The sequence below is a fragment of the Onychomys torridus genome, chromosome 18 (assembly GCF_903995425.1).
Source record: "Onychomys torridus chromosome 18, mOncTor1.1, whole genome shotgun sequence".
Lineage (NCBI taxonomy): Eukaryota > Metazoa > Chordata > Mammalia > Rodentia > Cricetidae > Onychomys > Onychomys torridus.
The window spans coordinates 25,700,768-25,727,142 of NC_050460.1; the positions used below are offsets into that span (position 1 = coordinate 25,700,768).

The window sequence follows — 26,375 nt, forward strand, 5'->3', positions numbered from 1 at the left end:
TGTTGAGTTGCAAAGTCACACAACAGCCCCAAAGTCATCAGCTCCATATTCATCAGCCAAAGATTTACTCAAATATTTCTACATGGATGTCTAATAAAATTTCAAATTTCTAATGACGAAAGCCATCTTTTTTTCTAGGAGGGGGGCGGGTTTCAAGACAGGGTTTCTCTGTGTAGCTTTGCGTCTTTCCTGGAACTCGCTTTGGAGATCCACCTGCCTCTGCCTCCTGAGTGCCGGGATTACAGGTGTGCGCCACCACTGCCCGGGAAAAGCCATAAAATATTCCTTCTCAAGTCTTTTCTCCAATTATCCCTACTTCCTTCTTCTGCCTGTAACAAATCCATTGTCAAGTTCTGCACCACTATAAAAGCGATCTCAATTTGAACAACTTCACTAGGTCCACTGTACCTATGTGACACGTTACTCATTACTTTTACAGGACACTACTGTGCACTCCTAATGAGTGCACTCTTTTCTTCCTACTAGCCTACCATCCAAAACTACCAAGTTTATCTATTACCCCCTTGCATAAAATCCAAAGGATTCACTTACATTCAGAATAAACTACATCATTTTCCATAATTTTCTTGAACCTGCTCTTCTATACTAGTCTATTCCTCACCCTTCATAACTGCTCCTGACCTCATCTCTCCTTCAGTGTTTTGTATTCTCCAAATTCCACAAGTTCTGCATCAGTCTCTCCCTCTCCCCAACCGTGACTCTACACCTCATTTTCACACTTTTTCTTAAAGCCTGATATCATTTCCTTACTTGTTAGTTTACTGTCTGTCTTCTTCCACAAATACTTAAGTGCCAAGAAGACAGGGTTAAGGTCTACCTTCACTAACTAGCTTCACCAGTATCCCATAAATTTAAAACAATGTTTTTCTTTTCAAATATAGTCAATAATTTAACTGTCATTTAAATGTTCATTTTTTTTTAAATTTCCAAGATACACTGACCTGTGAAATAAACTAAATATATAGTACATAATTCTTAGTAGTCTCACTACCTGATTTTGATGCTTTTTCTGCTGTGCAAGTAATAGTTGTAGATTCTTTGTGTATTTTTTCACTTTTTTCTTCTGATGATCTCCGAGGTAAAACTGGTTGTCCCAACTTCCGAAGAGGTGCTAGCTGCCATTTTTTAATTTCATTGTCTCTACTGTCAGATGAAGTTTTTCCCTCACCAGACTCCTAGAAAACAGAATTTATTTCATTAAAATGAAAACTACTGCCGGGCAGTGGTGGCGCACGCCTTTAATCCCAGCACTTGGGAGGCAGAGCCAGGAGGATCTCTGTGAGTTCGAGGCCAGCCTGGGCTACCAAGTGAGTTCCAGGAAAGGCACAAAGCTACACAGGGAAACCCTGTCTCGAAAAAACCAAAAACAAACAAACAAACAAAAAAACTACTATATAAGATAAACTTCAATAATATGTAAGTGAAACAAATTAACTCTAATTAACAGTGCAAACTGTTGAGATGAAACAATTTTCAGTCATCATTTAAACTATTTTAAGATATACAAAAATATATTATGATTATTAAAAGACAGGATTCATCCTTTCATTCAAAATCTATTTGTTAAGCACCTACTCTGCACAGAACACATAATGTCCCATGAAGGAAGAAAACAGGACAGAGATCAGTGGTAAGGTCCTAGTTGGCTAACAATGAAGAAGGCAGGTGCTGCGGAGCACTGAGCCTCTCTGCCTTCGTCAGTGCTCCTAAAGAACAAGTTAGTCATACCAACTTCGGCCCAGGATCAGTTAAAAGTCCGCACTACATCAAGAGGCCATTCATTTTAACTCCCTGCATGTACCATCAATGTACTTGTTACTTGGTTCCTAATTGAAACCTACAAAGAATTCCTAGTGAAAGGCGATTTCTCAGACAAGAGAAATTAATCACATTACACAAATCTTGAAAAATGGAGAATAACTATATACAGATAGACAAAATATCAAATGTAGAAACATGATATTTAATGGAGGAATCCTCTAATTTTTCACTTTTTTTTAAAGTTTTCTAACTACATGTAACAGTGAGAGTAGAAATGTGGTGGTGTTTTTGTTTTTTTAAGACTTATTTTTGTTTTCTTTGTATGAGTGCTTTCCATGTATGTAAGTGTACCACCTGAAGAGGGTGTCAGATCCTCCAGCTCTGGAATTAGACACTGTGAGCCACCATGTGGACCCCCGGAATTACCCCTGGCTCCTCTGAAGAGTTAGCTGGAGCTCTTAGCTGTGGAGCCCCTCTACAGCCCACGTTTTACTACCACAGGTCTGGTGATGCTCCTAGTACACAACAGAATACAATGACTACTTCAACATAGAAATCGGTGATAGGAAGTCGTCATATGTGAAAAGCAGACATTGTAAATTACCACCAGACTGACCAAAAGATTCAAGAGTTCACCATCAGCCAGGCATGGTGGAACATGTACCAGTACTTGGGAGCAGAGGCAGGCAGATCTGTGAGTTTGAGGCCAGCCTGGTTTATATAGCAAGTTCCAAGAAAGCCACGACTACATTAAAGCCCCTGTCTCAAAAACTTAAAAATAAAACAAAAAGGGAAAAAAGAAGAATTCACCATCAAAAAGAAAACCAAGCAATGACAGGCTGGATGCTGCATGCATCTAGAAACTCAGACCAACTTCTAGGATTTCGAAAAACATCAACAATGTTAACATTTTATAATGTCTTTTCAGGTAAGAAAGAGACAACTCAGCCACATGACAATATAGTAAGAAAATTTCCAAAAAGACAAGAACTGTACATAAAATTTAACAACCAACAGTATGTTCTCTGAAAACGTCTGCATGTCCTAACTGTTGGTTGTTAAATTTACTGATTCCTAACAGAGCTGTGCTCCCTCACCACCCTTCTACACAAAGGCTACAGCTTCTCCCTTACAATGTGGATTACTAACAGATCGAATGGCTGGACCAAAAGCTTCCAGTGTTTCTTTCAGCTTCTAAAATCAGTGTTTTCAGTGTCTTTTGAATGACATATTTGCTTATTCTTATACACTTATTGCCACTACGTTTTTTCCTCTCCAAGATTCTACTACAAATCAAGAATGAGAAAAATCATCAAAGAAAATCATCAGAAAGTACAATGCATCCTTCCTATTTTTCTTCTTTCAAAGATAAAATATTTTAAAATTTGTTTAGAAAATACTTTTAGAAGGTGGTTTAAAATGTCACATCAGGGAAAATGAACTTTTAGAAGTCTACAGTTCAACAGTAGAAGTGAGAGGAGTGACTTCCAAGCAAATGAGATCAAAAGTTACATTTTTTTAAATTCTTTTTTTTTTTTTAAGATTTATTTATTTATTATGTACACTGAAGAGGGTTCCAGATCTCATTACAGATGGTTGTGGGCCACCATGTGGGTGCTGGGAATTGAACTCGGGACTTCTGGAAGAACAGTCAATGCTCTTACCCTCTGAGCCATCTCTCCAGCCCCTTTTTAATTCTTAAAGAAAATAATACAAAATGGTTCACCTAAAGAATTAGTAGATGTTTGTACTTAGGTCACATAGACACATGAGCACTGTAAAACAAAAAAAACAAAAAAAAATCCAATATAAAACTACAGCTTAAAGAGCACAAAAAAAGCTGTTTATGCCAGAGTCCCTACTTTTCAGCAAAATTGCTCCCAAAACTTAAATTCAACTCATTCTTATGAGGAAATAAGAGCATACTTTGTAACAAACCTGAAGAGAAACTTTTGAATCACATTTAGGTCCATGTAAAGCATTTGAAATAATGTACTTTTTAGAAAGCTTACCCGTTTCAAAATTTTGACCTTGTGCTTTACAGTATCATCCACTGATTTGTTTTTATCATTGGCTACCATGTGCTTCGATGACCCAAGTTTTTCACACTCCATTGTTTTCTCTTCACTGTGGGCTTCAACTGTAGTTTGGTCTTCTAAAATATCTGCATCTAAAATGTCAGTCTTTTTATCTTCTTCAGCACAACATCTTACACAAACATATTCTTTGTCTTCCTCTCCCATTTGTTGTGCTTGGGAAAGACTTAACCCAACACAGTCACCATGAAACCAGTCATCACAGCGCCCACAGCCAACCATAAACCTGGAGGAGGGGAGGGAAAAAGTGATTTCTTTAAAAACAGTATTCTCAAGTGAAAACAATATTTAATGCTCAGATACTTTTCATATTTCCCATTTGTGCAACAGTTCACATGGAGCAAGTTCCCAAGGAATATTCCATGCACATGAAACCTTTAAATCACGAGATTCTCCTCTCTAGTTGTAGAACTGATAGAAGACACTAGGGGATGACAGGAATGAGGCTACAAGGTGGTTTCAGATGAAAACTGGTCTCCCATAGTACAAAAATACAATAAAGCAAAGTACAAAACATTAACAGTGAGAAGGGTAATGTGTGAGATCTTATCCACAATCCATCCTAGAGCTGAGATCACATAGAAAACTGGGGATGTGACTTTAAAAAATGCTTAGAAGTGGGGGAAAAAAAAAGAAGCAAAGTCTCTTTCACACTCTTACTAACCAATATGTAACCTGAATTGTTCTTCATTCTGGTTCAAGGTGTCATATTGATTCAGCTGAAGAATGTGCTTACTTTTGGGTATGGGCTTTCTTAGTTAATGCCTATGTGTTTCGGGTTATCAACTTATTTCTCCAAAAAACAATGCTCTATCATAACATGAATGCATTCACATTTAGGTTTTATTTCTAATATTCTGTTGAAGTTTTTCCTTTATTGCATTCTACCTAAGAAATCACCTCGTGAATCCGTAGTCAAGTCCAGTGCGAACTTTCGATTAAAAAAAAAAAAAAAAAAAGCTGTCGTTCAACTAAAAGATACTTACAACTACTTAGAAATAAAGTAGCAAATAAGGCATGATCATATGATCAGCAATACTGTCAGCTCACTTGGATATTCAGATTTCATCCCCCTTTCCCTTTCAGTCTGGCAACTGATGGCATTTGAAAGGCGTAGGGATAGCCTTTTATCATGCAAGCACTTTTCAGCACCAGTGTTAATCATGGCACCACCAGACATGTCCTACTCCTTTTAAACTGTGTGGTCTAACAGATGGAATGTTGACAACCATTAATTAGCCTACGTGGCATGGCTCAACTCTAAATACATCTGAGTTCATAGTGTTTTAAAGTGTGCCACATTCATCATTCTCTACAGTAGCTCTTTATTCTCATTGTCCTGTTGCATTTCTGTCTGCTCAACTACGGCTGCCATTGCCAAGTCTTAAGGACATGAACACAAATGGTCATTTCTCCTCAGTGGTATATCTGATCCAGTGTTGCCAGTGTCCAGCTTCCCATGATATTCTTGGTTTGAAAAATAAGGATAAGTAGTTTTCATTCACAAGTGGAGAGATCACTTAAAACAATGTAACACTTGTTTATAAGAAAAGTTTCTGTTTGAGATTTTTGATGGTTTTGTGATGTTTCAAATGACAGAGCTGTTCCACAGGATAGGGATATTAGAAATATTAGAATATTAGAAAACATGAATTCTTTCATGTTCAATACCGTAATGTTCTTTCCTTGCTTCGTACAAGTACACACAATGCTATTTTCTGAAACCAACTGTCTAGTATGAACAGCTTTGAGATTCTGAAGGAAAACAACTGGTCACTTCTCTTCCACAACCACAGCTGCATTGACTTCAAGTCTGTAATGCTTCTTCCATCTTCAATGTCAGATTACATAACACTTTAAAGTGTTTTCAACCTTCCATTTGAGGTAACCAGACCACCTCATTGATCGATGACCATAAAATTTATCAAATTATTTCATCATATCTGATTTCAAATGCCTACACTCAAATGCTGACATACTCTGAAAAACAAATCTCTTGTCATCTAAAGATGTCACCTTAGGTTTGGTTTTAAAACAATGTATTTAGATAAAAACTTTCTACAAAACAAAAAATAGTAAAACAAACAAATAAAAAAAAAACCCTCCTCAGTATCTGGGGTGGGGGAAATCTACTTTAATATAGTCAATTACTCATAACTGTTAACACCAATTTCTCAAGTCAAACCTTCTACGTACCATGAACTTAAAAAAAAAATTCTGAAAAGACAGGACACAGAAACAGGGAATGGGAGAGAGGAAGCAAAGGGAAGGAAAGAGAGACAGACAGAGAGAAGGAAAGAGGGTAGAGATGAACAGACGAAGGACCGATGAGTCTGGCTATCATACTGCTTTAAAGACCCAAGAATAGCCGGGCAGCATGGCACACGCCTTTAATCCCAGCACTTGAGAGACAGAGGCAGACGGGTCTCTGTGAGTTTGAGGCCAGCCTGGTTTACAGAGTGAGATCCAGGACAGCCAGGGCTATACAGAGAAACCCTGTCTCTAAATCCAAACAACACAAAAGGACCAGGAGGGCACAGTGGGACAACCAAATAGCCTCCATTTCCCACCCTGTCCTTCAACCTCTGATTCACGGGAAGTATTAAAGTCTCTGCGTAAAAATAAATAAATGCTGTGTAGAGCTTCTGAATTAGTTAACTCAAGCATATCAGTATGAATTAGTTATGTGAAAAAATGCAGCTATAGTCTTGTCTTTTCTCACTATGTTCACAAACTTACAATAAAAACAAAAAGTCTACTGAAAAAGAATAGAAAGCAACTTGTATTTCTAATCTTAATTCTTTTTGGTATGAGTCAGAAAAAATTCTTAGAAAACTTCAGTTGTTGAAGTAAACTATAGAGTTAATTCTAAGAACACTTGCACAGTCACAAAAAAAAAAAAAAAAAAAAAGAGGGCGGGGTCCACAAATTAACACCAAAGGTATTACAAGTTCTGTTACACACGAGCTCACTCTTCTAAATTTAAGATTTTATTTCACATAATCATTTAATCTTCATAGTTAACCTAGTCTGTGAAGAAAAATCTATAAAACTTACAATGAGAAAACCAGAACTACTTATTCTAAAGAATTATGTCCTCAGAATTAAATGTTCTTTTCTGAATATAACACTATGAATTAATGCTGCTACAGAGACTTTTTGTTTCTTGGTTTCGAAATTTTGTCCAATCTAGAATTAGGGTCAAGAAAATGCACTACAAATTGAAGATACAAACATCTTCCTAACAAAGGAATAAAGAGAAACCCAAGATAGATAATATGAAGAGACTAAGTAAATTTCCATTCAAAATGCCTGCTGGCGAAAAGGTCACATTTATGTAAAAATAAATAAAGGTCTCATTTAAAAAATATATTGAATAATTATGATACATGTCTGCATCAGGAAAATAAATTTTAAAAAATACACTATATTAAAAGACTTACTGTCTCTAGGAAAAAAAAGAACTTTAATGGTTGGGGATTTAGCTCAGTGGTAGAGCGCTTGCCTAGCAAGCACAAGGCCCTGGGTTGGATCCTCAGCTCAAAAAAAGAAAAAAAAAAAGAACTTTAACATGTTATGCCAAAGTGTAATACAAACCATAATGTCCAATTGGATATATATACAAAAATATGTATGTCCAGCTGCAATTTGCTTAAGATACTGATGAACTCTACTGTCACAAGTGCTATAAACAGAGCTTACGATGTGACTAACATATAAAATCAGACAATCTCTACATATTTTTCTCATAAATCTGTACTTGTACATGTACATTAAAAGCAGAAAATTACAGATTGTGTGAAAAGCATGCTTTAGATAGTCAATGAATGCAAGGACAATGTTAGCAATATAGCAGTGAGTTAATAATATATAAGGAAAAAAACCCAACGAATTACTTAGGCTTCTTTATTCACAGACTGAAAAGAAAAATTACTGGAGGTGTCGGAAAAGCTAATTTAGAAACTAATTGTTTCCAATGTACATCAAGATCAATTCCACAAGGTCAACACTCCAGTCCCCACAGCTAATATTCTAAGCTGTATTCCAGACTGAAGCAGAAAAAGTCCGCATTTTATATAGCAGGCTCAAAAAGTATGCTAAAAAACAGTATTAAGCAGGATATGAAATCTCCACTTTACAAAAATAAAGTGAAGTGGCAGTCACCACTGAAGAGCTTGGGTAAACTCCTTAAGACTAGGACATTAGAACAAAATTTATCTATTAAAAAGCTAATTTTAACATACTAAACCTGAGTTCTGAGTCCTATGCCAAAGGTGTTGCTAAGGTTCCTAATCCATGATTCTTAAACACATCGGTACCATGAATTTTTGAAAGATACTAAGAGACAAAGGACTGGCTTTTATTTTTTATTTTTCCAAGACAGAGTTTCTCTGTGCGACAGTCTTGGCTGTCTTGGAACTCACTTTGTAGATCAGGCTGGCCTGGAACTCACTGAGAGCTGCATGCCTCTGCCTCCCAAGTGCTGGGATTAAAGGTGTATGACACCACCACCCAGCAGGGCTGGCTTTTATGAAATTTAGTCCTGGGGTCTCTGAGATATGAAATGTAAGCTTCTTTTAGAACATGTGAATATATCATGAATGTAAAAGTCATTAAAAGTATGTAACTGGCCAGGCGGTGGAGGTGCACACCTTTAATCCCAGCACTCGGGAGGCAGAGGCAGGTGGATCTCTGTGAGTTGGAGGCCAGCCAAACTCCAAAGCGAGTTCCAGGAAAGGTGCAAAGCTACACTGAGAAACCATGTCTCGAAAACAAACAAACAAAAGTATGTAACTGTGATAAAGGTAGCATTATATTCAAACATTACAAAATTTAAAAACAGGAACATACTTTTTTATAAAGTGATTCCTCACATTAAAATAGGATATAAACAGTTCAGTCCTATAAAAGCTGAGGCAAGAGGACCATCCCAAGGTCAAGGACAGCACAGGTTACATACAGAGCTTCAAAACAGGCTCTGCTACAGTCTCTGTCTCAAAACAAACAAATTGGCATAAAACTTAGTTTAACAACCCCAAAACCTCCCCCTTACTCTCCCATTTAAAATGATGTCTACAACACCATTTACTGACTGCCTCTCTCTAAATTTAGTTCCTTTTCTATGTAATCTAAGGTAACTGCCATTTAACTTGTCCAAGTTTTCTTTTCTTTCTAATATATAATCATTGACAAAAGTTCCAACAGCAACATGAATACCTGATCAGCACCATCTGCTATTTACTTCCAAGATCAAATCTGTTGGTTTTGAAATTGCAGTGGTTGGGTTTAAAGTGCATCATTAAAAAAAAAAAAGCCTCAAAAGAAAAAGAGCAATTCCATTACGACCTTCACATTTATTACTAGTTCTTCTGCAGTCAAATAAAGTGACATATAATCTCCAGTCCTGAGGCAGCATGACAATTCTGATTAGCATAAGAGTTTGGGTTTTTATCAGATGCAATGACTACATTAAATCATAATTGATTACAGTAACAAAACATGTCCATGCATATCAGCTATTGGTTACACTAATCTTTTTAAAAACATCCTAGGATGATCTAGTTGTAAATTCAGTAGCTCCAGGTTTCTATCATTTATCCAGGATGGGTATGGGGCTTTTGGAAGTCCTGTATATAAAAGAATTTCTTTTCATATTAGAATGTTCTCACATTGATCTCAATCCTTATCCTACAAGTTTATCAATGTACACACCCATCTACACATACACACGCACACACACCTGTTGCCATGTGGTTTTTTACAAAACCCACATTGCTTGCTGGGAGTCCACATATATTTGCTTTCAATTGTGGAGGTCTGGTCTGACCCTTCTCTTTTTACAGTGGCTATGTTGTCTGGAATGAACAAAGGAGGCTCATCCAGAGAAAAACTTCTGCTGCTTCTCCTTTGGCGAGGCTGTAGGTTTTTCTCAGGTCTTTTTAGTTTCAGTTTCTCTTCCTCCTTCACATGCTCACTGCCTGAATGTTCATGTTCATCCTTGACATGGCCAGTGACCTTCACTGCTGGTGCCTGTGGCTGAGGCTTATGGCTCTGTTTCTGGCTGGAATGGATTAAGTGTCCAGTTTGTGCAGGATGATGCTGCTCCTTAGAGCAGCCAGAGTGACCATGAAGCTTATCACTAAGAGAATGAGTTACAGGTTTGGAAGTGTGAATTACATTTTGATCTTGTGAGGTTTTTTTCAATACAGAATGAGCTTGGCTTTTCACAGATTTAACCCCAGAATTACAACTCTGATTCTTCAAATCCTTATCAAGCTGGCCTCTTCTCACTTTGACTGGCCTCTGAAAACCATGCTGGGGAGCTGGCTCATCAGCATTTCGCTTCACACTCTTGACATTAGATTTAGTTCTGCTAGGAACTGTGTCATGCTTCACTGAAACAGTTTTTCTTGGAGTCTCTGTGGTCATGCTTTGTTTAGAATGAGTTATGGATTTTATGTGTTTAGATTTTATATTTTTGGTCTCTAAACCACTTCTATCATCCTGAAGATCTGCTGTTTCATGAGGATCCATTTTACTACTTTGAGTAGTATTCAGCTGCTTTGGATTTTGCTCAGGAGCATCACAAATAGTATTTTCAGAAGTACTAGTTTCTGGTTCAAAAGCACAAGTATCAACCTCCTCCAAATTTGATTTCTTTAACTCTGTGCTCTGTAAGGGAACATCGTTAGACTCCATGTCCTCACAATATCCCGATGTTTCTATTTGATTTCTTTGAAGAGAGTTCTCAGCTTTATCTACAGTACCTATGGTACTCTTCAATTCCAAATTACATTCAGGCGCTTCATTTTTTTCTGTCTTATTTTTCTCTGGACAGGCAGAGTCCCTGGACACATCAGAAGACTCAGGCCCCTCGGTCATCTGGCCACCTTCACAGGGGAACATTAGCTCCCCTGACTCTCGTTCACGTTCTCCCACTGCACTCCTTTCTTCAACAGTGTCTTCCACTGCACCCGAAACAAGACCGTCCTGTTCATCTTCCTTATCTGAAAACTTAAACAATGGGCTACTATCAGTTTTAGCTTTACATTCCATCAGCGCTTCAGTGTTCTCTTCTTCCATACTAACACAAGTTTCTGAAAGAAGTGAACAGTTTAACTCAGGAGATGGCACATTCATTTCACCCTGGTTATTACATGCATGTTTGGGATCTAATTCAGCTTCCTCCTTCATTTCAACACAAGATGACAATGAAGCGTCAACAGAAGATGCTGAGACTTCTGGTACCACATCGACTGGTTCAGCATGCCGGTTACTCCTTCTACTCTCCTTAGGGTAGTCGGATTTCAGTGACGTATATATTTCTTCTTTACTCTGACATCTTTCTGATGGTTTCACCCCTATTTTAGGGGTAGATACAGTCTTCCCAGATGGCTTTTTTGTGCTTAGTGGTGCTGCATTTGAACGCTTGGCAATAGTGCTTTGTCGCAAACTTCTTACTTGTTCTATCATAGAGGAAAAAAATAAAATAAAAATAAAATAAAAACTTAGCTATTTGCTATGTGCTTTTTATTTTAGTAGAGTTTAGAATATATCACTTCCTTACTCTAAACTATGAAACTTACCTGATCATATCAGTAAAAATTTACTACAGCTACTCATGATGATCACCTATACATTAATATGTATATATATATATATAATTGAATATTAATTTACAATCATTACAGTCTCTTGAATACTGGCAGAAGGGATAGAAATGTAAATTTCAGGCTCATCTCATCTATAAGAAATGTTTTCAATAAATATCTTTTCTATGCAAAAATAAAAGATGGAAATCAAAGTAAGCAAAATGAGCATCCATTACCACTAATAACTGCCTTAAAAAAAGATTGTCATACATTCCTAAACACCAAATATATCTAATTATATAAAACCAAGTTAAGTCCACTTGGCATTGTAAGTTCAAATGCCAATGAAGTCTTAAATGCAAATGAAAACCATGGTTTTCTAACACGGTTTCTAAACATTCCCAAACAATATCTGTTGTTTCAAGATATAACCTCTATAGACCTCCAATCTTCATTTTAACATATTTTCCTTTTACATTGAAGTTATTTTTTTTTTTAAGTGAGACAGGTCTCATGTAGTATAGGCTGGCCTCAAACTCAAGTTGATCCTCCTGCCTCCACTTTTCCATGCTGAGATTTGTAGGCTGTTAGCACAAGCAGAACTCACGTTTGGTTCTAGTACAGGCTAGGTAGGTAAGCACTCTAAAACAATGGAGCTACATACATCTCTTGTCTCTATACTATTCTTACGGAAAAAAATCAAAGCTTCCACCAAGAGTACCACATACTGACTGCCAAATGAACCAGTAACTTAAGCTGAGAAAATGTGCAAGGAAAAAAAAAAGTAACTCCTTTTAACAGTGCTCATAATGGAGTCTACAAATGGGGCCTTTTTCCTCTTTTCCCTGAGCCTAATAAATCTAGAGAAAGGAAAAACACATAGTAAAAAGAACTGAAATTAAACTTTGAAGATTCACTAAACAGAAAAGCAATTCATAAATTAAAATTCAAAATACATGTATGATGCTATATCTATCTTGTTCCTCTAACTCAACTTCACATGAACACATCATTACCCACTCTATATAAAATCCTACAATGCTACTGCTTTGAATCTTTCCCCGACTTGTCACTTATCATCAGAGGATGAAATTATTAAAAAATGTCCTTCTTACATCTGAAACAACCCCAGGTGATACTTCAGGTCCTGGTATAATGTAATAGCACCCTCACTCTTCAATGTCCCATTGGAAAATAAACCAGAGTTATCCCAGTCTTTGGAGACCTTTCTATTCCCCCAGCCTCCCAATCTCTATACATTTGGGACACACTCCACAGCTTTAAAAAAATTACGAGCTTTGGAGATGGCTCAGTCACTAAAGTGCTTGTTATGCATGCACAAGGATCTGAGTTTAGATTTCCCACACCCATACAAAAGATGGGATTGGAAGCATGCACCTGTAATCCCAGTGCTGGAGGGAGGACAGAGTACTGAAACAGGATCCCTACAAGTTACTGAGCAGCCAACCTACTTCAATCAAGGAGCTCCAGGTTCTTTCTGTGAGAGATACTGTGAGAGAAGATGATGGAGAAAGACAATTGACATTGACCTCTGGCCTTCATACTCACACACCTGGTATACTCATGCACACATATCCACAAATGTGCACATATAGCACAGAAAGACAAAATCAATAATAAAACATTAGCTAATGCATTATGAGCTATTTATCATATGCTCAGTTATTTTTAAAACAACTCCTGAAGTCTTATTTCTTCTGTATCTAGTTGATGTTTAAGCTCTACATCTGTGAAATGAAACCACTGAAAAACTTTTAGCTTTGAAGTGGTTGCTAAAAAAGAGTGGCAGTCGGAAGGGATTCTGATGAAATTATTTTCTAATCGTAAATTATCTATGAAGCAACGGAAAAAGCTAGTTTTGCTTCCCTAAATATAAACTGCTTTTTTTGCCTTTCTGTAGCCCAAAAACTTATTTTCTACATTAAGTCAAGCACACATGTCAAGTAACTGATTTTAAAAAACTGATTATATATTTTAATACAACTTTTGTTTCCTTAGATATAATAAAGGATCTTTTTGGAAAGATATGAATCCACAGAAAGTAAAGAAGAAGAGAGGAAACAATGACAAATTTTGTAAATCAAACAAGGGACAATTGTGAAGCAGTCTCCTTAACCTGGGCTCATAGGAACTCAGAGACTGAACCAACAACTGGGAAGCCAGCATCGAACTGCCCTAGGCCCTCTACATCTATGTGACAGTTGCACAGCTTAGTCGTCTTTTTTTTTTTTTTTTTGGTTTTTCAAGACAGGGTTTCCTCTGGGTAGCTTTGCACCTTTCCTAGAACTGGCTTTGGAGACCAGCTGGCCTTGAACTCACAGAGATCCGCCTGCCTCCTGAGTGCAGGGATTAAAGGCGTGCGCCACCACCGCCCGGCCGCAGCTTGGTCTTCTTATGGAACTCCTAACTCCTAACAATGGGAGCATGGGCTGTTCCTAATGCTTTGGCTGGCTTTTGGGAACCTATTCCTCACACTGAAATCAGTTCCTATGGTAATTAATCCTTGCTAAAGTATATTTTTCCCCAACCATGTCCATGCAAGCAATCTTAATTAAATGCTGTGGACACACCAATAGAGACATTAAATAGAGAAAGCCTAGACAAGAAGTATTTGCAGTAGGAGTAGAAGGAATTAAAATAATAATAATAATAATAGTAATAATAATAATAGGGGAGATATGACTAATGTATATTATGTTACATGCATTTATGAAATTGTGAAAAATATTTTTAAGTATACATATATTGTTTAAAAAAAAATTTCCCTCCCAGAGTTAAAGACAGTCAAACTCCCCCAACACAAGGCCTGAAAAGCCCTCTTTTGAGTTGTTAGTCAGGGTTGTCAAGGAGATCCCCAAAATATTACAGCCTATTGCTACTACCTTAGGTTACTACCAAAAGTAGAAGGTAAGTCACTACTGCTGAAGGTAACATGCACTTCAGACACAGGGCCCAGAGGCCCCTGAGCAGGAATGGACCTGAAAGCCTCCTCCCTGAGGACCAGCTTTCATGATACCAAAAGGTGCCCTGCAAGCTTCCAAAAGAAGGATGATGCAACCAACAGTCCTACCCGGTTATAACAGCTATGATCCACACCAACCACCAACAGTCCTACCCGGTTATAACAGCTATGATCCACATCAACCACCAACAGTCCTACCCAGTTATAACAGCTATGATCCACATCAACCACCAACACAGCACAATAATCCTAACGATGCAGTACTGGCACATGCAACTTGACAATAACAAACAAACAGCTCTCTAATTGGACTTAACACCCAGTTAACAAAAGGGTAACTATGCCTGGTACTAAAAACCTAGCCAACTACCCAGGGCGAGTGAAGTCATGGATCTTGCAGTAGAATCTACAACCACCACTTTACTAAAACCAGCATCATCCCTAACTACATTCTAAGTATGTGTCCTTATATCACAGGTAAGTGTGGCACTCACCCCTCAAACTCCTTTGTAACAGATGAAGACCACTACAGAACAACACAACCAATCAAAATGCTATTGTGGAGCCCAGTCCCAATGGATACACCTACAAAAGAACTGCAGCACTGAAGGTTCAGGAATCACTGCAGAGAGGGGGAGGAAAGACTGTAAGAGCCAAAGAATCTATCTGGGAGTTTGTTCTAAGATTGCAATTCTAGTAGTATCAGAAGCTACACCCATAAAAATCTCATGAACATGACTGCCTAAAAATGAGCTGAACAAGGACAGCAACAGTAGACATGCTAATATGGACAGAGAGAGGGAAGCCCAGGAGGCCTCAACCCTACACACAGAACGAGACAACTGAGGATGAGAGAAATAGTCTTCCCTAGGAAGAGCTCACCAATTGGTTATCCACTACCAAATGGTCAGCCCTGAAAACACACACAATATTATACAGACTGAGCACGCTGTCAATTAATGAAAAAGATGCCATAAATTTGAAAGAGATCAAGGAGGGATATATGGGAGAGTTTGGACAGAGGAATGGAAAGAGAGAAATGATGTAATTTTATTATTACAATCTCAAAAAAAACCCCAATAATTAAAAAATGCTTACATCACAAAATACATTTTAAAAAAACAACTTTTCAAGCCAGACATGACTAGAATACTCCTGTAATCTTAGTACTTGGAAATGGAGTTCAAAGCTAGCCTTAGGTTCACAGGGTGTCTGAAATCAGCCTGGGCTGTAAGAGACCATACTGATCAGCTGGATGATAGGTAGATAGGTGAGGAGATGGATAAACAGATAATATGCATAGAATGTGAACAACCTAACATCCATGTTTTATGCATCTGATTTTCTAGCTTAACCTCTTGGGAAGGATTACCTTGTGCCATTAAACGAGGTGATTTTCTTGGTGATCTCACTGAATTGTCTTCTACTCTGTCCCTCAAATTCCTGTTTGGTAAAATCAATTCTTCTTCATCAATGGTATCATTACCACTTTCTTTAACAACTCCTTCATCCATAATATCGTCAAGACCAACAACTAGAAAGAAACAAAAACAAAAATTATTTTAAAAAATATTGGGTGTATTATAAATTTAAAAGGGAAAAAAAATCAAAATGTTTTAATGTGATACTGCATAGTCATAAAAATCTGTCTATTGATAATCTATGTGATCCTGTTATTAGTAAGCACCCACATCAATTCCATGACAAATGTCTACCCTGTGAAGCTATTACTCAGAGAGAATTAGCAATGACCTTTTCTGATTTGATCTCAACTACTGCTCTACTATTATCTGCTTCCCCTTGAAACTGTCATAGGCAACTACACCTGGAATACTCAGTTATCTCAATTCTACTGAGGCAGTATAAAAGTGTTCTGTCTTGAGACATTATGCTGCATAAGTGGGGATGATATAGGTCAGTTATAGATGGTAAAATAAATAAGGAAGACCAGACAGAAAAAGAAAATCAAAGTTGTATTTCTTCCCCCAATGGTGAGGAAAGCAGTGGGTTTAAACAATTAAATTACTTTCCCCTTACCAGTAAGACAAAGCCACTGAACTCAAGAAGGATGGAAAAGGTCTGGGGGACACTGAAGAAAACAGTTAACAGTATTCATATTGTTACTACATTTATTTCTATAGAGAACAAATGTCACCTTAATAAGTCAATGTGTATAAATAATCTTAAAAGCACACTTCTGAAATCTTGTACAAAGAATGTTACTATTTTCATTAGATGGCTTGGATGCGAATCTCTGGCAGAACACGCACATGAAATGTGATTAGGGCATTGAACCTGTCTACTACTTTCCTCTATCTCTGAAAGGAGAGTAACAGTACCTGTCCTACCTACCTCACAGGCTTGTTGTGAGGATCAAGTGGGATGATGTATGAAAACTCACTCTGTAAACTTTAGAGTACTATACAAATGTTAGTTAGTCTCTTCATCCTAGGGGTTAGAAGGAACCTCAAGAAGTTATCTAGTCCCCATCTTTGTATCCAAGTAGAAGAACTTCAGTTAAAAGAGCTCAACAAGATAGTGGTCTATCCTAAAATTTAAAGAGAACAAAATTCTTAATAAATATACTTTCAAATAACACAATCTTTTTGAAGAGCAATTCAGCAATGAATAGATTCACAAAACTGCTCAAACAACCCTTCCCCCAAAACCATTAAAAAAAAAAAAAAAAAAAAACCCACACAGAGGAAAAGAATGAATTGAGAAGAAAATGTTGGCCAGAAAACATTCTAATCTTTGTTCAAGAAGTCATATAAACGAAATGCATATCCATGTACATTTAGACAGGGAAAAAAGACTGACAGGATACAGATGAAAATATAACATTAACAGTAATATTAATTCTTCTCTATAAAAGGTAAGGATTTACCTTTCATCTATTTTCCAAGTATCTTAATACAAAGCATGCACTACTTTCAAAGAGTTCACAGTCTTAACCACTATGCTATAAACTATATAATATACTTCAGGAAAACTAATCAGGACTCTCTTAAGATAGAATTTGGATAGAGAGAGGTGGGAAGTCCAGTGAGGCTATTCTATCATGACCAAATATTTATGTTACTGCACATTGTCAAAAAAGAAAAAAAGTTTACACTAAGTACTTTAAAAAGTAAATTAATACTACTTTTTCTCAATTCTATATAAAAGCACTTTAATTATCTATATATGCATTGGGAAGATGCATAAAAGCACAGACTGTAACACAGACTATAAACACCAATTACCTCTAACAGTTAAGGTGGCTAAGGAAAAGATGTTAATCTAGCATCTTAATCTTTCCTATACTTTGTCAGCAAATGTCAACAATAAGCACATGCCTTAGATTGTTATTAGGAAAAAAGTTGGGTGGAGGGGACGACAATCTAGAAGAGTAAAACTGTCCAAGAGCAAAGGCTAACTAAACTGGATTGGGAAGATTTAGTAACTCAAATGCACAGGCTAATTAATGAGTCTTGCATACTGTGAGTGTGTGTACAATCCTGTAGCACAAAAGTATGCAAGTCAGAAGACAACTTGCGGAAGTCCATTTTCTCTGTACACCAGATAAGTCCCTGGGACTGTAAACTGAGGTCTCTAGGCTTGGCAGCAAGAACCTTTATTTGCCATAGCTCACTGGCCTTAATCTGCAGTTTTCTGAGACAGGTTGCTTAGAATCTTTGTGAGAAGCCACTAATGGTACTTTCCATGCTACACCTGTCTACTAACCTACCTATTATACTAATATAAATGTTTTTACTTGACTCAGCAAGTCTTTGAGTTAAAGTTAAATGTAATGATGAAACTGAAAGGGGATACAAAGAGAAGTACATTTAGCAGCATTACTTTTATCCTTATTTATATTTAGGAACATAGTACCTAAAAATCAAATTCACTCCAAAGAAGTTAATTTAATGTATGTGATGTACAACTTGATAAAGCCAAACTGGTAAGTCCATACATATCTCACAGAGAGAGACTCCTGTCTCAAAAGAAAGATTAATGGCTCCTGAAGAATAACACTAAGGCTGACCTCTGGCTTCCAAAGGCATACACCACCCCTCATACACATAAACAAACATACTTGAGAGCTGAATCATAAAAGTTTTTAATTTTATTTAATTAGAAAATCAAGTGACATACCACAAGGTGAGTATAAACAGAAGAACTGTTTAAAATGTGAACTCTGTGACACTCCAATATTTAGAAGTCAGTAAATGAAGCATAAAAAGAAACAGACAAACAAGCTGGAAAAATAAAGAGATCTGAGTGAGACATATGAACCAGACAAGTGAAAAAATATTTCAAAAAAGCAGAAAGAGATCAATTAAGTTAAATGTCTTGACAGGTGAAAGAAAAGATAAACAGCCTTGATCTGGTGTCTTAATAGCTGCTGGTTCGACCTTAGGAGTGGTAATAGTGAGGTAGACTTAAAGGAGAAATATTTTGGTAGCAGGACAGAAAAGTGAAATATAGATGGTGAAAAATAAATATAACACAGTGTGTGTTGACAATGAAATTCCACAGTAAAGGCCCGGACAAAAAAGAATGCACTTTCACACTTCAATTCTTCCAAGTACAGAAAGGAAAAAGAAAAGACAGGTATATTCTGCAAACCACACACCTATGGAAAACAGACATAGAAATCTAACTTTAAAACACCATCCTATAACAAATTTCATGAAATGAGTAACACTATTCTATAGCAAATTTTATGCAATGAATATCTAAATATGGGACATCACAAGAAAGGCTAAACACAATGCACCGAAGGGTGTTTTTTAACCAACTATGCAACATTATGAAACTAAGGAACATACAAAAATACACACTGAAAAATTTCATTTCAATTTGTACTCTTCCTCATGCTTCTAGAAACATGCAGGCAAGAGACACATGTATTCACAGGTCATTTCTAAAATGCCTAATGATGAAATAAACACTCTTGAGTGGTAAGCTTTTGGGAGAGGAATACAGGTAATACTTAATGGCTATTTCATTTTATTTCTATTCTATTATTCAGGTTTTTCTTTTCTGCTAAGATAGATCCTGGAGATCAATGTCCTAATTCATTTGAACAGCCTGACTGTTACACTCATATAAGTGAAAAGCTGTAAATGATTATAAAAATGTTAAGAACTCTAGGCTTGACTAAAATTACTGATTTACAGCAAATTACTTGAACAAAAAAGCTGACCAATCACCTCTTTTCATATGCTTTTGTTACAATGTACTTTACTTGCCCAAGATCTTCAAAAAGCTGGCCATTACATGTCTCCCCCAATATAGCTACTATTTGTTGTTTCTTGGGAGGGGAGGGGTTGTTTTTTTGCTTGTTTGTTTTTGTTTTTTGTTTTTTGGGTTTTTTTTGAGACAGGGTTTCTCTGTGTAGCTTTGTGCTATTCCTGAAACTCGCTTTGGAGACCAGGCTAGCCTCGAACTCACAGAGGTCCGCCTGCCTCTGCCTCCTGAGTGCTGGGATGTTTCTTGGTTTTGTATGTATGCTTTGTACAGTTATGTGCACCTATGTGCAGAGGCCAGGGGAAAAGGTCAGCAGTTTTATCTTTCTTGTGCCTTTTCTACCTAGGAGACAGTGTCTCTCACTGAAGCTGGAGATAGCCAAAACAACCAGTTCAACTAGAACAGCAGGCTGCAAACCCTAGGGATCCTCTTGTCTGTCTTCCCAGAACTGGGATTACTGGATTACACCACTGCACCCCACTTTTTAAAAAGTTTTATTGATTGAGTGATTGATTGGGGGGGATGCTGCGGAGGGGAGGATATGTACATTGCCTGGCCCATGTATGGAGATCTTTAGACAATTTATAAAAAGGCTATTGGGGTCCAGCCCGAATAGCCTTCTCTAAGTCCACAGGAGAATGAATCTACAACCAGCTGGAGAGCTAATCTTAGGAATAGTAAAGAATCTATGTACACCATGCTCTTTCAGTCCCTCACTTTATTGTTCTAAGTTTATTCTAAATCTACAGCTTCTTTTCAGCTCTCTCCTACATTTTATGACTCAAGGAGGGGTGGCATGTAAAAGCCTCAGTGAACTCTTAAAGGGAATAGGTTAAATGAGAAGGAGTGTGACCTTGAATCAATTAAAATCTAAAAAGGGAAAAAAGGAGAATCTGTGTATAATACTGCATTCTTAAGCGTGGTTAGATAATGAGATGATTAGTAAACCAAGGTGAAAGGAAAAGGAGTTAGGAATTTGTTAGTGTGAGGTTAGCTTGGGGCAGCACTTTCCTCTCTGCACACTTGTTCTCTATCTATCAAAACACTGTGAATCAAACAAACTAGACATGTTTTCAATCTATGTCTTTAGGTATCTGAGAATGTCTCAAATGAGATACTTTTGCCTGGACACCAAATACCCCAAATGTATAGGGGAAGTTGTACCCAATAATGATCAATAACACTGTTAGAAGTTCTTGAGAAAAGAATCAGATGGGAAGGCTACAAGAGCACACAGAAATTCACTGCAGGCAACAGCTAATCCGTTCAAAAACCAGTATCATCGAAATTCCTTGAGTTTTGGCTCTAATGGGTCAGCTTTGTCAGTGCCAGCTGAGTTCCTGCTTCACATTTCTGTGGCTCATAGCAAATTTGCAATAAGCTGTTCTCTCTTGCTAACAATGTGGGTTCCAGGGATCAAACTCAAGCAGTCAACATTGGTACCAAGCATCTTTATCCACTGAGCCACCTCACCAGCCCAAACCTGGCTTTTTGTGTAAATTCTGGGTAACAGGCTGTTCAAATGAATTAGGACATTGATCTCCACAGGATCTATCTTAGCAGAAAAGAAAAACCTGAATAATAGAATAGAAATAAAACGAAATAGCCCTTAAGTATTCCCTGTATTCCTCTCCCAAAAGCTACCACTCAAGAGTGTTTATTTCATCATTAGGCATTTTAGAAATGACCTGTGAATACATGTGTCTCTTGCCTGCATGTTTCTAGAAGCATGGGGAAGAGTATAAATTGAAATGAAAAATTCCAGTGTGTATTTTTGTATGTTCCTTAGTTTCATAATGTTGCATAGTAGGTTTAAAAACTCAGCCCTCTTGTTGAAACATAAATTATTTTTATTCATTGAGTGTCTCATTTCAATGAGTCAGTTCTCAGACTCTGTTCTGTAATTGCTGTAGCTTGGATCATAGATGGTTCCCTACAGTCCATGTGTCAGGCTTGGTCTCCAGGAAGCCTCTAATGGGAGGCAGTAGAAACTTGAAGAAGTGGAGCCTGGTGGAAGGTCTTCAGGTAATTGTTGAAAAGTGTTTGGGGATGAAGGCCCCTTCCTCACCCTACTCCTTCCCAGCCACTCACTCTAACCAAGATATGCTGCTTCTCCAGATCTGAAAGTAAAGGGGTCACCTGACTGTGGCCTGAAACTGACAAAACTGTTAACCAAAGCTTCTCTATGTCATTTGGTTACCTAAGATACTTGCCATAGTGATGAAAAGTAGACTGTAACATAAACAAAAGAAAACAAAGACAATCAAGAAAGGCTTCAACCTCTTAAAGAAATGTATTCTTCCCTTAGGAAGTAAAGGATGAGCACTGAACACCACCCCAGGAAGGAATTTGGTGGTTGTATACACACAGCTAAATAAAATACAAAATTCATAAGGGTAAAAATGTGTGCTTACGCCTTCTGATATAGTATCAATGTAAACAGATGCAGAAGGATGCACTGTTCAATCTTAAGGACTAATGGGCACAAAACATCACAGATACCAATTAACTACCTCAAGAACTTAGAAGAACCTTCATGTAGTCAATTCAACTTAATCAATACAAATAAAACACCTCTACTAAATTACAGAAGTGTTGAGTAGTCCTTCACAGAGTTAAGATGCTAAAAGTTTAGAAACACATATTAGAAGGCACAGACACATGAGGAAAAAAAAGACATAAAGCTGCTCTCAAAAAACAAAAAACAAAAACCACACGATTACTTTTTTTTTTTTTTTTTTTAGCTGAGGATCGAACCCTGGGCCTTGTGCTTGCCAGGCAAGTGCTCTACCACTGAGCTAAATCCCCAACCCTGATTACTATTTTTTAAAAATGGATGTCTAGAAACTAAATCTACTTTAAAACTACAATTGAAAAGACTAAAGACAGGAGCCTTGACAGAAAACAAATCCAAGTCTGCATTAAAGTTGGAGCATGTGGGAAACATTCGAAAGTGGAAAACATGAAAATCCTGATAACTGCAATAAATATACTGATAAATATGCATGGTCATGGGCCATAGCTTCATGAAGAACAGGTAAGTTATTCAATGTATTTAGTTGTGAAGCAACTATACATACACATCTTGTACCATCCATTCCATAGGTTTAGAAGTCAGTACTTCCTGGTAACTTTAGTGCTTTCTCTGACTTTTTATGTGTACCACAATAATAATCCTATCCAGTTCATTTCAGTAGAGATACTCAATTCTATAGTTTTTAAATGCATATAACTTACTTTTATTCCACATAATTCTGTTAATCTCTGTTTCCTGGCCTCTCAGCTAGATAAATGGATGGAATATAAAAGATGCTTGAGGTTCTAAACTATTAAAAAAAATGAAAAATGTATCATTCAAGAACTATTCTCTTCCTCAAGTATATTTTTCTCAAGCCCAACTGAGGGACCAGAAGCCTTACTTACTAAAACAGTAGTTGACAATATCATTAATAAGACTGATGCAAAGGCACTGAGGATATAGCTTGGTGGTAGAACACCTGCTTCACATGTATAAGGTTTTATCCCCAGTACCATTACCATGTGGGGGGAGGAGGGATGTTTTTTCTAAAACAACAGTTAAAAGCAAAATTTTCAACATACTGCTTCATAAATGAAGAGCTATTTATTATAACATAAGTATTTAACTCCCAGTTTTATTTATATGAAATAATTATTTTCTAAAAGCATTTCCTTATCAAAGCCAATGAACACTATTTATTCACTAATGCAGGTCACCTGTCACCACTGTGCATCAAATCTGTTTTATTGATTGGTCTAATGCTAAAAAATATTTTTGAACAAGGTACAATTTAATTTTCAAGCTAACCTCTTTTTATGTAATTAACATTATTTTGGGGACATTGCATAACAAGAAATCTTTCATACTAAAATTGACAGTAACCATACCTGAAACAGAGAAAAAAAAATGGCTGCAGCCTAAGTGAACACAAAAATCCTCAGATTTTAAAATCATCAGAAAGTCAAAAGACACTTTAGAAGTACTGCCTGTACAACAGTAACACACATACAACTAGACATTCATCTAAAAACAGTATTAGGCATATATCTTACTGACTACTTGTGAGATCATTTGTATATAAAAGAGAAAAGGAACTTGAACATCAAAACCAAGTATAGTGATGTAGGCCTATAAAAACAAGCACTGGAAGAGCAAAGGATCATGTAACCCACAGATCCACAGACTCCTTGTGACTACTTCACCAACACAAAGAACCCTGAAGCTGCTGACTGAACGCTAGCCTTGCCCCTTTCAGCAGTCTTGCTCACAGGAATTGTCTATTACCTTGCAGGTGATGGGACAAATTTAATTTCACTAAAGAATGCCAGCAAATAAACATGAATTAAAATAACTAGAAAATAACCAATGGTTACAATTGATGCCAACAAGCATTGCCAATGGATACATGAAATTCACTAAAGGAAAACCTGATGAGAAACTAAGCATTTCAGGTTGGCAAAGTTATGGTTCTCTGATGGCATGTGATCTTAAGTCCTAAGAGATTTATCTCTTACTACCTTAACCTGGGAATCAAACTCAACATAAGGAGTTCACATGCAACCATAATAACATTATGACATTATACAGTATTAACTGCAAAGCTTCACCTATGAAGAATTCTTGTAAATATGTTTAACCTTAACTCTAATCATGCTTTTAATCCACACTTCCAATGTGGAGGAAGTAAAGGAACAGATGAACAAGCCAGGTGACCTTATCAACAATTTAAAAACACCTATAATTTAGCTCATTCTTGGAATAAGCAGTCTTACTATTTCTTCAAAAGGTGTCAATTTGAAGGCTAGCTATGAATGTAGTAGCTCAGATGACAGAGTTCTTGCCTCGCATGCACAAAGCTCTAGATTTGATTACCAGCAACACTTAAATGGAGCATGGCATATAGAACAAGCCTGTGATCCTAGGATTTGGAAGGTGGAGGATTATCAGAAGTTCAAGGCCATCCTCAACTACAAAGGGAGCTAAAGGCCAGCCTAGGCTTGCCTCAAAAACAGGGGGGAAAAAGTTATCAATGGGAAAGAGTAACATCAGAAGCATTATACCTACATCCTGATTAAAAAAAAAAAAAGATGAAAAAACTTGGGGACAAATAGTACATTTGAATCTGGATAGGTAACTAGATAATATTTATAAACATCTAGGTGTAGGTGTGCTTAAGCCCTTTCTGTGGAGATAGCTCATGGCTGGAATTGGTAAACTAACAAATCTCTTACATGAGTAAAGCAAGTAGAACCAAATAGTAACAAAGCTGAATCCCAGTGGAAGGCACATGTGTTTGTGTGTACACACTGTATTATCATTATCACTACTGTGAAAATTCCAAAATACAAAATTAAATTTATAATGAAAAAACTTATTTTTTTAAAAAACTAAAAGGTATCTTTACCCAGATATCTAAATGGGATATACTTGATTTCCAGTCCATTTTATTCTAAAACACATTTAAAATGTCTTTTTAAAGATATCCAAGTAGGTATATTTTAAAAGTTGAATAGCTAAACAAACAAACAAACAAAAAAACTAAACTAACTATCATGAGGCCAGATTTGGTGATATATGCCTGTAATCCTAGCATTTCCACTGCAAGATGGGAAGATGAGTGACAAGCATCAGCTAACAGCTCACGTGCCAGCTAGCTTAGACTCTGGAAGCAGGTTCCCAAGTTGTTCTCTGACCTTTACAGGTATACTCTGGCACAGATGTGTCTACACTCACATACTCAGTAACTTTAATTAAAATTTTAAAAAGACACAAGAACAACAAAAACTTAACATGGGGAAGGGATAATGCTCCCATGCAGAATGAGGTGGAAGCATGTACCTTCACCAAGAGTTCCTCATTTTGTAAGGTGTACAAATCAACATGTTGGGGTGTGTTTAATCTCAGCACTTGGACGGCTGAGGGAGGAAGATTGCCATGCTTTTGAGGCCATTCTGGTCGACAGAGTAGGAGAGGTCCTGTCTCATAAGGGAAGGGAGCATGTCATGCAGGCAGAGTAAAGGGCTCAGTAAGGTAAAGTGCTTCCTCCAAGCCTGATCACCAGAGTTCAATCCCTGAAACACTCATGATGCAAGAAAAGAAGCAACTCCTAAACGTTTTTTCTCCAGCCTCTACATGCACAGTATGCATGCATGCGAGACACACACATACATACACATATGTGCGGGTGCACGTGTGTGTGTGTGTGTGTGTGTGTGTGTGTGTGTGTGTGTAAATAAACTTAAAATCAATGTCAATCAAGTATTTTGCAAAATTTACGGGGTTAATATATGAAGTCAGTATATTAAAATCATACTCTAAATAATATGTCATTTTTAATAGAATGTATTTTATTTATAATTCTGTGTATGCACTATATGTCTGTATAGGGAGCTTCAGATCCCCTGGAGCTGAATTTACAGGCAGTTACAAGCGGCCTGACATGAGTGCTGGAACTCAACTCAGGTCCTTTATGAGCAAGTGCTCTTAACTGCTGAGCTAACTCTCTACTCCGCTATACAGCAGCTTTAAAAAGTATACACAAGAAGCTGTTTTTGTTCCCCAGAAAGTATCTGCAAGTAGATAATCAATGACCTAGAACAAAACTTGTATTAACTTACCTAAAATGTAAAACAATATTAACTTTACCAATATTCAATCAAACTAAC

The 26,375-nt window shown here is 37.0% G+C and overlaps 1 protein-coding gene across 12 annotated transcripts in view; it reads right to left on the reverse strand.

Moving 5' to 3' along the window:
- Phf3 (PHD finger protein 3) overlaps positions 1-26,375 on the reverse strand; it is a 74,244-nt gene that overhangs the window by 25,303 nt on the left and 22,566 nt on the right. For 4 of the 12 annotated variants that reach the window (XM_036167511.1, XM_036167512.1, XM_036167517.1 and 1 more), the window contains 4 exons: positions 15,826-15,987; positions 9,619-11,344; positions 3,795-4,104; positions 1,013-1,196 (listed from right to left, as the gene is read on the reverse strand). In XM_036167511.1, coding sequence (XP_036023404.1) covers positions 1,013-1,196; positions 3,795-4,104; positions 9,619-11,344; positions 15,826-15,987 — 2,382 coding nt within the window. Of the gene's footprint in view, positions 1-1,012; positions 1,197-3,794; positions 4,105-9,618; positions 11,345-15,825; positions 15,988-16,805; positions 17,002-18,593; positions 18,681-26,375 lie in introns of those variants that run through there. The other 8 variants (XM_036167514.1, XM_036167520.1, XM_036167522.1 and 5 more) reach the window with 6 other exon arrangements.